This window comes from Sciurus carolinensis, chromosome 14 (genome assembly GCF_902686445.1).
Source record: "Sciurus carolinensis chromosome 14, mSciCar1.2, whole genome shotgun sequence".
NCBI classification, from domain to species: Eukaryota; Metazoa; Chordata; class Mammalia; order Rodentia; family Sciuridae; genus Sciurus; species Sciurus carolinensis.
In genome coordinates, this window is record NC_062226.1 from 51,621,809 (window position 1) to 51,635,329 (window position 13,521).

The window sequence follows — 13,521 nt, forward strand, 5'->3', positions numbered from 1 at the left end:
GCAGAATCAGAGACTAGGTTGAGCCATGGGACGCAGAGACCTGGTTTTTAGGAACTGCCAGGAAGTATTTGGCACGGTGTGGAAGTGGTTCCCTGTCTCCTTCTGGAATTTTCCCCTAACAGATAGCTTCCCTAACTCCACCCTATCCTGTCCATCACAGAAGCTGCTCCTTGCCCCATTTACCTGTATATTATAAATAAAGGAGAGTTGGGCGACTCCATGTTGTTTTAAGAGGCCAGAGCTGGTATGGCCAGACCCATCACACCCTGTCTAATACAAAAAGTATTAACTCTTGTGTGTTTATTGAGTAGATACGTTTTTTTTTTTTATGTCTTTTTAAAAATAATTTATTTATTTTGATTCATTGTAAACAAATGGGGTACAACTTGTTTCTCTGGTTGTACATGAAGTGGAGTCATACCATTTGTGTAATCATACATGTACATAGGGTAATGATGTCTGTCTCATTTTGTTATTTTTCCTCCCCCCACCCCTCCCACACCTCTTTTTCCTCTATACAATCCATCCTTCCCCCATTCTTTCCTCCCTCCCGCCTCCCTCCCACCTCCCATTATATATCATCATCCACTTAGAGAAATCATTCAGCCTTTGGTTTTTTGGAATTGGCTTATCTCACTTAGCATGATATTCTCCAACTTCATCCGTTTACCTGCAAATGCCATAATTTTATTCTTCTTTATGGCTGAGTAATATTCCATTGTGTATATATACCACAGTTTCTTTATCCATTCATCAATTGAAGAGTATCTAGGTTGGTTCCACAATCTAGCTATTGTGAATTGAGCACCTATGAACATTGATGTGGCTGCATCACTGAAGTATGCTGATTTTAAGTCCTTTGGCCAAGGAATGGGACAGCTGGGTCAAATGGTAGTTCCATTCCAAGTCTTTTAAGGAATCTCCACACTGCTAGGTAAGTTTTTTGGGTAATAGAAAACTGCAAACATCCTCCTCTGGCAGTTAACCCTTTTCTCCTCCACAGGGGACATGATAGAGAAGACCTCCACAGCTAATAAACTACCTTAGCCAAACAGCAGGTTCCAAAATAAAAATTTTAAAAATAAACAGCTTTCCTATATAAAATATGATGTGCTAAGAAAGAAATCAGAAAAACCATTCTATTTACAAGAAAATAAAATCCCTAGGAATAAATCTAGCCAAGGAGATGAAAGACATTTACAAGAAAAATATGGAACACTGAAGTAAGAAATTGAAGACTACTGAAAACTTCCCGTGTTTGTGGAAAGGCAACTGAAGTAGACATAAGAAGACTGAAAGACCTTCCATGTTTGTGGATAGGCAAAATTAAAATTGTTAAAATGGCCATACTACCAAAAGCAATATACAGATTCAATGCAATCCCCACCAAAATACCAAAGACATTCTTCATAGGACTAGAAAAAACAGTCCTAAAATTCATTTGGTAGACTAAAAGACCCAGAATAGCGAAAGCAATTCTAAACCAAAAAAGCAATGCTGGAGGCATCACAATACCCGACTTCAAATTATACTACAGAAATATAGTAACAAAAACTGCAAAATACAAAAGACCAACATTACAGAACAGAAGACAAAGACAAACCGATACAGCTACAATCATCTGATTTTAGCCAGGGGGGTGGTAACTAGGGACTGAACCCAAGGATGCTTAACCACTAAAAACAACATCCCCAGCCTTTTTTATTTATTTTTTATTTTATTTTGAGACAGGATCTCACAAGGTTGTTCAGAGCCTCACTAGGTTGCTGAGGCTGGATTCAAACTTGCGATTCTCCTGCCTTAGACTCTCAAGCAGCTAAGAGGTATGAGCCACCACAACCTGGTTTTTTCATCTGATCCTTGACAAAGGTGCCAAAAACATACATTGGAGAAAAGACATCTTTTAACAAATGGTGCTAGGAAAACTAGTTATCCATATGTAAAAGAATTAGTCATACATCCTTATCTCTTACCCTGCACAAAAGTAATTCAAAATAGATCAAAGACCTAGGAAACAGACCTGAAACTATGCAACAGGTCTGCACCATAGTACCTGTGTTACACCAGATTTTTAATATTAATTATATAATATATAGAGAAAGTATGAAATTAAGAGTATGGAAAAAGTTACAAACATAATTTGTTACAGACTAACACAAAGAGCTTCAGGCATTTTTTTTAAACTACATGACAGAAATTATTTAACTGAAAAATAGAGCAATTCTGAATTAAAGTGCACCTAATAACAAAGCCTTAATAAATAATGCAAAAGTCCAAATAACACTGGGCATTTTAAAAATATGACCTCACTTCAGTGATGGCTCATGTTTGTAAACCCAGCAACTCAGAAGACTGAAGCATGAGGGCTGCAAGTTGGAGGCCAGCCTCAGCAATTTAGTGAGACCCTAGGCAACTTAGAAAGACCCTGTCTCAATATAAAAAACTTTAAAAGGGCTGAGTATATAGCTCAGTGGTAAACCACCTTAGTAAAGAAAAAAAAAAATTTAAACATAAACGTACCTTTGTTCCCCATCTACTCAGCTCCCTTCCATCCCAAAGATAATCACCAATTTCTTGTATACATTTAAAATGTTTCATTCCAAAGCTAGCAAATAAGTACATATTTATCCTCTACCTTTGTTTCTTTGCACAAGTAGCAGGACACTGAAATTTGTAATTATACACCTTGATTTTTTTTTATTCAATAATTTATCTTTTGTTATCTTTCCCAACATACAAAGCATCCTCACTCATTTTATACTGTTCAGAGCAGTGTTCCATCATACGGGCATACCATTTAACATAGCAAAGATAACTCTTTTTTTTTTTTTTTTCTAGTTTAAACAAATGCTATAGTAAGTAAATTTATACAACAATCATTTCACATGAAATAAAACATTTTGATACATTCCTAGAAGCAGAAGTGCTAAATCACACATATATACATTTGTGATTTTGACAAATATCATCAACTACATCTTCACAGACATTGTGATCATATATATTCCCACCTGCAATATCTCTAAGGCTGCCTATATCAAATAATCTAAATGGGAGATCCAAGATGGTGGACTAGAGGGAGGCTGCGTTCCTTGTCACTCCATAACTCGGGTTTTAAGCAGAGGATATCTGTTTCTCGGTGAGGCAGTTTTTTCTGCTTATCCATCCCCTGCTGTTTACCCCATTTGTCTACTGTGATCACCTGCAGTCTGCCAGCATACTGACTACTTTTTGAGTGCAGATTGCTCACTGATTGTTGCCTATCATCATCCATTTGCCTGCCTCTTGCCTATCCATCTCCTGCTTTTCACCTACCCATCACCCAATTGCCCAAGGTTCATCTGCCCGTCCAACAGCAGCCAGCAGACTGACGCAGACTGCCAGTGGATCGCCAGTTGACTGATGTTGCCTGGAAGTCCACTGTCACAGTACCTGCAGGATTGATTACACGTGGTTGCGGCCATTTTGAGACAGCCAGGACCTGGCTGGACTGACTGAAACACAGAAGATGGTAAGAAATCATGAACAGAATCTCCAAGAACTATGGGACATCATGAAAAGACCAAATTTAAGAATTATCAGGATTGAGGAAGGCACAGAGATACAAACCAAAGGAATGAACAATCTATTCAATGAAATAATAGCAGAAAATTTCCCAAGCCTGAAGAATGAAATGGAAAAACAAATACAAGAGGCCTACAGAACACCAAATGCACAAAATCACAACAGATCCACACCAAGGCACATTATAATGAAAATGCCTAACATACAAAATAAAGATAGGATTTTGAAGGCTGTGAGAAGAAAGAATCAGATTACATATGAGGGAAACGAATAAAGATATCAGCAGATTTCTCAGTCCAGACTCTAAAAGCTAGAAGGGACTGGAACAACATATTTCAAGCTCTGAAAGAACATGGTTGCCAAGCAAGAATCCTATACCCAGCAAAACTAACATTCAGATTTGAAGATGGAAGTAAAATCCTTCCATGATAAACAAAAGTTAAAAGAATTTACAAATAGAAAGCCTGTACTACAGAATATTCTCAACAAAATATTCCATGAGGAAGAAATGAAAAACAATAATGTAGGTCAGCAAAGGGAGGAACTACCCTAAAGGAAAAACCAATCAAAGGAGAAACGAAGTCAAGTTAAAAACCAAAAATAAGCCCAAATAACTGGGAATACAAATCATACCTCAATAATAACCCAGAATATTAATGGTCTAAACTCATCAATCAAAAGACACAGACTGGCAGATTGCATTAAAAAGAAAGACCCAACAATATGCTGCCTTCAAGAGACTCATCTCATAGATAAGGACATCCACAGACTAAAGGGTAGGGAAAAACCCTACCACACTCATGGACTCAGTAAAAAAGAAGGGGTTTTCATCCTTATTTCAGATAAAGTGGACTTCATGCCAAAGTTAGTCAGAAGGGATAAAGAAGGACATTTCATACTGCTTAAGGGAACCATAAATCAGGAAGACATAATGATCATAAATATTTATGCTCCAAATAATCTAAATTAATAAAGTATTATTAAGTATTTCATTTTGGATTTTTTTTTTTTTCCAATCTGAAAGTATAAAAGCAGTGTCCAAGTACAGAGGTAATGTAGCATAGCATTTCTCCTATTATGGGTGAGATGTTCACAAATCATTTTTTATATATTTTTCTACAAAAAGACCTCATAATCTTTCCCTTCTTTCTTTCCTTTTTTTTCCCCCATTTTTAAATGACACTAGGGGTCAAACCAATAGCTTTTTTTCTTTCTCGGTTATGTTTATTTAATCAGAAATCTTTGCCTTCATCACAAGTTTGATTGCCTTGCAACATTTCTCGTCTTTGAACTTGAACATGGAGCTTCACTTTGTAAATGATTTTCCTGTTGGACTGCAGTTCTTAAACAAACTGAATTCAACCCATACCTCTGTGAAATCCAGTCTTTTTGTCAAAAGGTTCAGGCAATTTTCTATATGACCAAACTGAGCAAAGGATTCTCTCAGCTCACAGGATGCTGCAATACAAGGAATTTTTCTGACCAAAATCAATAAAGACAACCAATACTCATACAGAGAGCCAGGGTACCCTTCACTGCCAAAGCAGTCATCTTTAGATTTGAACCAACAGTTTTTTGCATGCTAGGCAAATACTCTACCACTAAGATATTTCATGCACCCACCCCTTTACCTTATACTTTGAGACATGTTCTGGCTGAGTTGTCCAGACTGACCATAAACTTGGCATTTATTCTGCCCAGACTCCCCAGTAGCTAGGATTACAGGTATGAGCCACTGCACCCAGCTCCTTGCTTACTTTCTATTAAGTTATTGGTCTTTTGTTTATTTCTAGGGACTCATTCTTTTGAAATATTTACAAACACTGACCATATATTTTCTCTTAAATAAACCTCAATAAATTAATAGTCAATAACATATACTACATGTTCTGACCAGAATTATACTGAGTTGGCATTTTTAAAATAGTAAACTCTGGTTAGTCCCAGTGGCACATACCAGTAATCCCAGGTACTCAGGAGGCTGAGGCAGAAGAATCACCAGTTAGTACACAGCCTTGACAATTTAGAGAGACCCTGTCTCAAAATGAAAAATAAAAAGGGAGGGGAACATAGATCAGTGGCAAAGCACCCTGGGTTTAATCTCCAGAAGGAAAAAAAAAAAGAAAAAAGTGCTATGTATCAAACATGGCCTGTAGCCAAGACTACACACCAGGTCAATCATTTATAAACATCAATGATATCATCTTAAATTCTTAGCAAATTTAATCTACTTGGATTTGAAACAATAAGATCATAATCATATTTATTAAAGGGATGCAAAAGAATTATTTACTACTAACTGACTATATGACATAATCTATGACACGAAATAGAAAAGAGAAAATGTTAACACTCATCTCAAGATTTTATAAAAAGTATTTATAAACCTAAATACCTATTTATAATTAAAAGAAAAACTCAATCATCTATAAGTCAAAGGAAATTCCCTCAAATTTGTTATTAAGCAATTTGTTATTAATCTGAGGTTACAGGTATGCACCACCATGATGGATTAGACAACTTAATTTTATGGTCATTAAGGTAAGTATAATACTGGTAAGAAACTAAAATAGATCAAACAGACAGAGTAAATCCAGAAACATGTCCACAGAAATAAAGTGGTAATATCATTGACACTGAAGACCAATGGGTAACAAATGAACTGAGTATTCAATAAAAGTCTGTATGGCAATTGCTTATCTATAGAAAAAAAACAATGCTATCTCTATGTCACATCATACACTAATATCAGGTTTAGCTGAATTAAAAACCTAAACAATGCTACAACTTTAAGAATATGTAGGATAATATTTCATGACCCCAGGGCATAGCATTTTATATACAAGAACCAAAAATAAGGGCTGGGTAGATACAGTCCATGATTCAGTATGTACTTAGTATTCATAGGGTCCTGGGTTCCATCCCTAGCACCACCAAAAACAAAACAATAATCCACAAAGAGAAACTGAGGCTGAAGCAGAAGCAACACTTGAGCCCAAGAGTTCAAGGCCAGCCTGAAGAACACAGAAAGACGGTCTCATTTTATAAAAAGGGTGGGGGCTGAGCATGTAATTCAGTGGTAAGCAACTGCCTAGTATACACACACACACACACACACACACAAAAAAGACATATAACCCAATAAGAAAGTGCACCAAAAAGGGAGAATATTCAATTCATAAGAGGAATACCAAAGGGAGAAAAAAATTTAAGTGCTCACTTTCCTACTGAGCCAAGAAATTTGAATCAAATCCATCGTAAAATATCATTACTGTCAAATTAGCAAAAAAAAAAAAAAAAAAAAATTAAAATCTGACCATAACAAAAAGGAATCTGATTTGCTGAAGAAAAGGTAAACTTGAGAGAAAATTTTGGTTTTAACTATTAAGTTGAAGATACTCATTCCCCACCAACCCAACCAATCAGCTCTTCCCGTGATAAGCTTCAGAGGAATTTTCACACTGGTACTTAAGGATATGTACCATAATAATCAAAATGACATTGTTGAGCTGGAATATAGCTCAAGGGTAGAGTGCTTGCCTAATATGCACAAAGCTCTCAGTTCAATTCCTGGTACAAAGGGAAAAACAAATGAACAAACAAACCCTATTGATAGTTGCAAAGATCTAGATAAAACCTAAATGTCCATCAATATTAATATTGGGAACTCAGGAGGCTGAGGAAGCAGAATCACAAATTTGAAGCCAGCCTAAACAAGTCTCAAAATAAAAATAAAAAGGATTGTGGACATAGTTCAGTGGTAAAGTGCCCCTGGGTTCAATCCCCAGGACAAGAAGCAGGAGATAAATAGAAAACTATTGTATGTTAAAAAGGTTTAAAGCATTTCAAGCAAAATCTCACTTAGACTAATACATATATAAAAAATGCTTTTGAAACACATGAGAATCACATGAACACCAGATTCAAGATGACGGTTACCTCTGAGAAAGGGGAGAAAGATTTGGTTGTGGAGGACTATCACAAATTAATTAGGGTTTCAAATTAATTAGTAATATTTTATTTCTTGGTCTGGGTGGTAGATATATGCATATTATTTATATTATTCTCAATGATTTTTTTTTTTTCCCACCAGGAATAGAATTCAGGGACACTTAACCCATGAGTCACATCCCTAGCCCTTTTTTTTATTTTGAGATGTGATCTCATTAAGTTGCTGAGGCTAGCTTTGAACTTGCGATCCTCTTGCCTCAGCCTCCCAAGTTGCTGGTATCGTAGGTGTGCACCACCACACCTGGCTCTCTATAACTCATCAGTCTAAATTTACTTTAGAAAACACTATTTTCATTAACGCAAATTATTCAAAATGGCAATATTTGGAACCTCTACAGTAATATTTTAATTCAGAATAATAAATAAAGGCAAAAATCTGAGTTACAATTTCATAGCCATTTCTAGAAGAACCACAATAATACATACCAGAAATATATGTTTTTCAGAGCAGCTTACGAACAACAAAATGTGTACTATTAGAAACATTTAATTCATACAAATAGTCATTACTTAACATATTGTAAGCAAATCTAAATATACCCAGTAAGGAGCTCCAATAAGGTGCTACAGCTATATAATTTCAAAATACAGTGGTAGATCTGTTTCAAAATGATTTTTTTTAGTTGCACATGGACAAAAATGCCTTTATTTTATTTATTTTATTTATGTGGTGCTGAGGATCAAACCCAGTGCCCCATGTATGTGAGGCAAGTGCTCTACTACTGAGTCACAATTCCAGCCCTCAAAATTATTTCTTTAGGTTACAGCAAATGTTTTCTTCCTTCCTGAAGATATTCTTTTGGTTCAAATACAGGTATCTTCCCAACCAACTCCACAGTTGTGACTACTCAGGGCTCACCCAAGATTTTTATCTATTCATCATCAATCCCAAAGAGCAAAGAATTAAAGTGCTACAGGACCTAAGGAAGTTAGAAGAAATTAAAGACAATTTCCAATACTTCCTGCCCTTTCCCACTTTGGGGGAAAGGAGTTAGGGACCAGTCCTTAAGCATCTATCCAGAGCTAAATCTTTTATTAATGTGGTATGCTATGCTCTGAACCTATATACCACTACTGATATTTCTGATACCAATTTCTATGCAGTAAGGAAGAGAACCTTATAAAATTCAAATCCTAACAACCAAGAAAATAGTTTCTCACCCTAAATTGTGATTAAATTTTACCTCAAACAGGTAAACCCATTTTAATCAAATCTAGAAAGCATATCATCTCTTAAGCTCTGAAAATGCTGTTTAAACTTTTTTCAAATCCATATTCTTTTGATAAACCTAAATATCTCCTGCCTACTATTAAAATAACCAAATGTATTTTAATATTAAACATTTTTGTAAACCACACAAATTTCCCAGATTCTACTACCTGCTCTGTTTGAGAATGACTATATTAAACATGAAGACTTATTAACAGATTTCAAAAGCAGCATATTACGATATGTCTTCTAAGAGCTGTAACTATGTATAGTAAAAAATATAAACGGGAGATAATACAAAATGAAGCAACTTACACATATAACATGTTCGTATCCAAGTCAATGCAAACAACATCTTGTGGTGGGTCATGAAGATCAAAATACCTTGAGTCGACTCCAACTATAAATGGTAAAGGTGCACTAAGCACTCCGGCCAGTGAAAGAGGACAAAGTGGAATATATGGGCATTGCCACTGAAATGGAAAGATCATCTGGAGAAAAAGTTACAAAAAATTAATCAAATTTTAAATTTGCAATGAAAATTATATAATTAACTAATATTACTGAAAAGGGACCATTGAAAAGCAGTGAAGTCTATTTTTTTAACATTAAATTTCATTCCAAAACTAAATGACTATAAAATATCACTAAGCAATACTGTAAGCCAATGTGATTAAAAATTCTAAGTATGACAACCATCATAAGCACAATAAAAATGCTAACGGCTTTGCATGTTAATTCTTCTAATACCTATATAAAACCCACATTCCAATTTTATGGAGTCAAAGCAGAGATAAAACTATCCAAAAAATCAAAAAACAAACAAGTTTTTAACGCTTATGCCTTTCAACCACCTATTAAATGTCAAACAATCTCTGATCAAAATCCAATGAAGAGCACCAAGGATTTAAAAAACACTAATGTAGGGGTTGGGTGTGGTGGTGCACCCCTAATTGCAACTATTTGGAGGATTCCAAGTTTAGGGTCATTCTCAGCCATTTAGCAAAACCCTATCTCAAAATAAAAACCTTAAAAGGGCTGGGGATGTGACTCAGTGGTTAAGCACCCCTGTATTCAATCTCTAGTTAAAACACACATACACACACACACACACGTAGGGCTGGAGGTATAGCTCAATTGTAGAGCATGTACTTAGCATGTGTGAGGCCCTGATTTTGATCTCGACCACATTAAAAAATAATAGTATATTTAAAAATTAATGATTCTCTTGGGAATAGTAACAGTCACTTGATGATCTCAACAAAGAATTTCCTGACTGAATAAACATTTAAAATGATCCAATTTCACTGCAATGTAACATCTTAAAAGTCATTAAAAATGCATTCCTTGGGCTGGAGTTGTAGCTCAGTGGTAGAGCGCTTGCCTGGCAGATGTGAGGCACTGGGTTCAATACTCAGCACCACATATAAATAATAAACAAAATAAAGTCCCAACTTAAAAAAAAAATACATACATGCATACATATATATATATATATATATATATATATATATAAATACATTCCTCAAGAATCTTTTCCAATCTTACTTTCAAAGGTAAACCTTAATTGTATCATGTGTGCTATAAAGAAGATGTTTTTGATAATTAAAACAAATTTTAATAATCAGCTAAAATTCAAATTTTAATCACTGATGATGAAAATTTTTCTCTTCTATAAAATCCTTGCTTTCTTAAGACCTGGTTTAATTTTCACCCTTACTCATCATCATATACCCCAAAGAAATATCCACAGCACTTAATTATCTTTATCAGTTATTATAGATGGTTATTCAGGATTTGAATTTTTGTCGTCAATCATTATTTACTCTACAAATATTTGAGTACTTAATAAGTGCAAACACTGTTCTGCATGATGAGACCATAGTAGTGAATAAAACAAAGATCCCTATTGTCTAATTCTCATAGTCTAGGATTTTAATCTACTTTTTTCTATAAAAAAAATTATTCATATAAAAAAGTACTACATATTTTAGGTCTTATAAGCCATATTGTCTCTGTCACAACTACTTAACTGTTTCTGTTCATGAAAACAGTCTTAGGTAAAATGTAAAAAATGGTCTATGTTCCAATAAAACTCCACTATTTGCAAAAACAGTTGGTAAACAGTATTCGGACATGGTTTGTCAACAACTGGTGTGACAGGAAATAGAAGAAAAAATTTTAAAGGTCAGGTATAGTGGTACACACCTATAATCCCAGCAACTCTAGATGTTGAGGCAGGATGACTGCAAGTTCCAGGCAAGCCTCAGCAACTTAGTGAGGCCCTAAGCAACTTGGAGAGACCCTGTCTCAAAAAAAAAAATTAAAAAGGGCTGGGGATTTGGCACAGTGGTTACGTGCCCTAGGTTCAATCCCCAGTACCTCTCCCCCTGAAAAAGACATAAAAGATAAAATATATACAGTATGTAACAAAATGATAGCCATATTAAAGTGATTAGAGTTCAAAGCAGGAGAGAGGGAAAGCAGGACATATTAGGAAAAAGAGGACAGGCCTCATAGTGATAGCCACGCTGAAACCTAAAGCAGGTAAGGCCCTTATTAAGCCAAGGCAAGATATCTAGGGAGAGTTCTTTAAAAGCAAGGAACAGCGAGGGCAAGGCCAGAAGGATGGGAACTGCTCCAGAAGTAGCAACCGCTCTTGTGGTTGACAAGAGAGAGCAAAGGGAAGAGTAGCAGAAAATGAGATCAGACTGCTGAGGAAGAGTCGTTCCCATAGTACCTTACAAGAACTTAAGATTCCCTTGAGTGAAATCTACCTTTCATTTGACGAAAGATAATTTATACCTGCAACTAAGAAATCTTAGAACAAAACTACATGACAACATAAGGCATCCTTCTCTTCACCTTTCACTTTTGCAACACCATCATAAACAAAGTGACTTTTTAAAAAACATTCATGGTTTCATCTATCTTTGCTATGTGTTTCCATTAATTTTTTAATGTTCTTTGATATTCAAATCATTTTCCTTTTGATCAATTATTGTCACCTTCACCCTTTTTCAGTTTTTCTTCCTTAAATGTTAACTTGCCTAACCATCAAATTCTGATTTATCAATAGTTTTGCACACAATTCAGACAGGTCTCCTCTATCAGCTACATAAACCTTACACAGTCTTGCAAGTTTCCTAAGATGACTATTTTCAATGTGCACTTTTTTTATCTGTTCATGCACTGTATTGCTGAGATCATCCTAGGCAACAATGGGTCTGACAAAGGAGTATGGATAAACACTAACATTTAAAGAATATTTGAGTGAGAACTTGCTAATACTGTCAGTTTATTAACAAACATTTCATTACAACAACTATTGTTTTCACATGCAACTGTAGAAACCTAGAAAAGTAATAATGAATAGCCATATCATACAGTTGTTATTATTATTTTCAGTTCTAGTGGCATTTCTCTGATCATATTAAGTTCTCAGAAGGGTAGCTCAGTGGTAGCTAGTTAGGTACCTGGCCTAACATGGGTGAGTAGAAGCCCTGGGTTCAATCCCCAGAACCGCAAAATCAAAACAAAAAACAAATTAAGTTCTTGGAGACATATTCCACTAGTTATTTTAACAAGTATTTATTTCCTGAGTGCCTACTCCATGCTAAGCAACTGGAATAAGTACAAAAAATATAGGAGTAAACAAGACACTAAGTCCTTCCCTTCTAAGTGACTAAGGAAGAGAGGAAAATCAACTACTTTAAATTAAATAACAAATGGGATACAGGGTTAGAGAAATGCAATATCCAAAATTCTATACTATGGCCTATGAAGTCCTACATGATCAGATTTCTTTCTAAATGCAATAAGAAGCCATCATAGAGATTTAAACAGTGTACTTGATTTAATTTTTATTTGTGCTTTACATAAGATCTGAGCATTTATTTATTATTCTATTCATAATCAAGTTATATATATTACTGGATACAAGGATTAAAAATTAAAATGGATACTAACAATGTAATTCATTTGTATAATTTAAGCTGAAATTGGCCAGTTTCTCAATATATTCACATCATTTATAAGTTTTATTATTATGCAAACAAGCAGTTTCTCACTGAAAGATTTTAAAATATGAAAAGTTAGAAATTGACATTTTTCTTCAAATAAACCACCTTTGTTTTCTCTATACGTCCTATTTTTTTTTTCTTTTTATATTTTAAATTTTTTTATACATTTGTTCTTTTTAGTTATATATGGTAGTAGAGTGTATTTTGACATATTATACACATGTGGAGTACAACTTCCCTTTCTTGGGGTTGTACCTGATGTGGAGTTACACTGGTCACATATTCATATATGAACATAGGAAAGTTACATCCAATTCATTCTGCTGTCTTTCCCATTCCCATTCGTTCTCCCTTCCCCCCATTCTCCCCTATATACTTCCTATTTTTCTTTGCAACCTGATTACGTTAAACTATTACTGGGCTGGTTAATATTCAAAGTTGCTTTCTTTGAAGGAAATTTCTCTATAGAGTACAAATTCTCTACCAACAATTTTATTCTAAAAGGAAAATGCTATTACTTACAGCTACAACAGCTTCAGCTACCCCAGTCAACACAGCTGGCCTAAGAGAATGCAGCAGAATCTTACTCTCTAGTAAAACCAAGAGCAGCAGTGTTGCACAATTCTCAGGACCCAGATTCATCAGCAAGGTACTAAAGTTGGCTCCACTAGGAAAAAAAGACAGAAAGAAAGGGTTATGAACTACTTCGCTAAA

General features: G+C 35.0%; 1 protein-coding gene across 4 annotated transcripts in view; it reads right to left on the bottom strand.

Moving 5' to 3' along the window:
• The window catches only part of Dennd4c (DENN domain containing 4C), a 130,586-nt gene that overhangs the window by 74,587 nt on the left and 42,478 nt on the right, over positions 1-13,521 (bottom strand). For all 4 annotated transcript variants that reach the window (XM_047524120.1, XM_047524123.1, XM_047524121.1 and 1 more), the window contains 2 exons: positions 13,330-13,474; positions 9,101-9,276 (listed from right to left, as the gene is read on the bottom strand). In XM_047524120.1, coding sequence (XP_047380076.1) covers positions 9,101-9,276; positions 13,330-13,474 — 321 coding nt within the window. The remainder of the gene's footprint in view (positions 1-9,100; positions 9,277-13,329; positions 13,475-13,521) is intronic.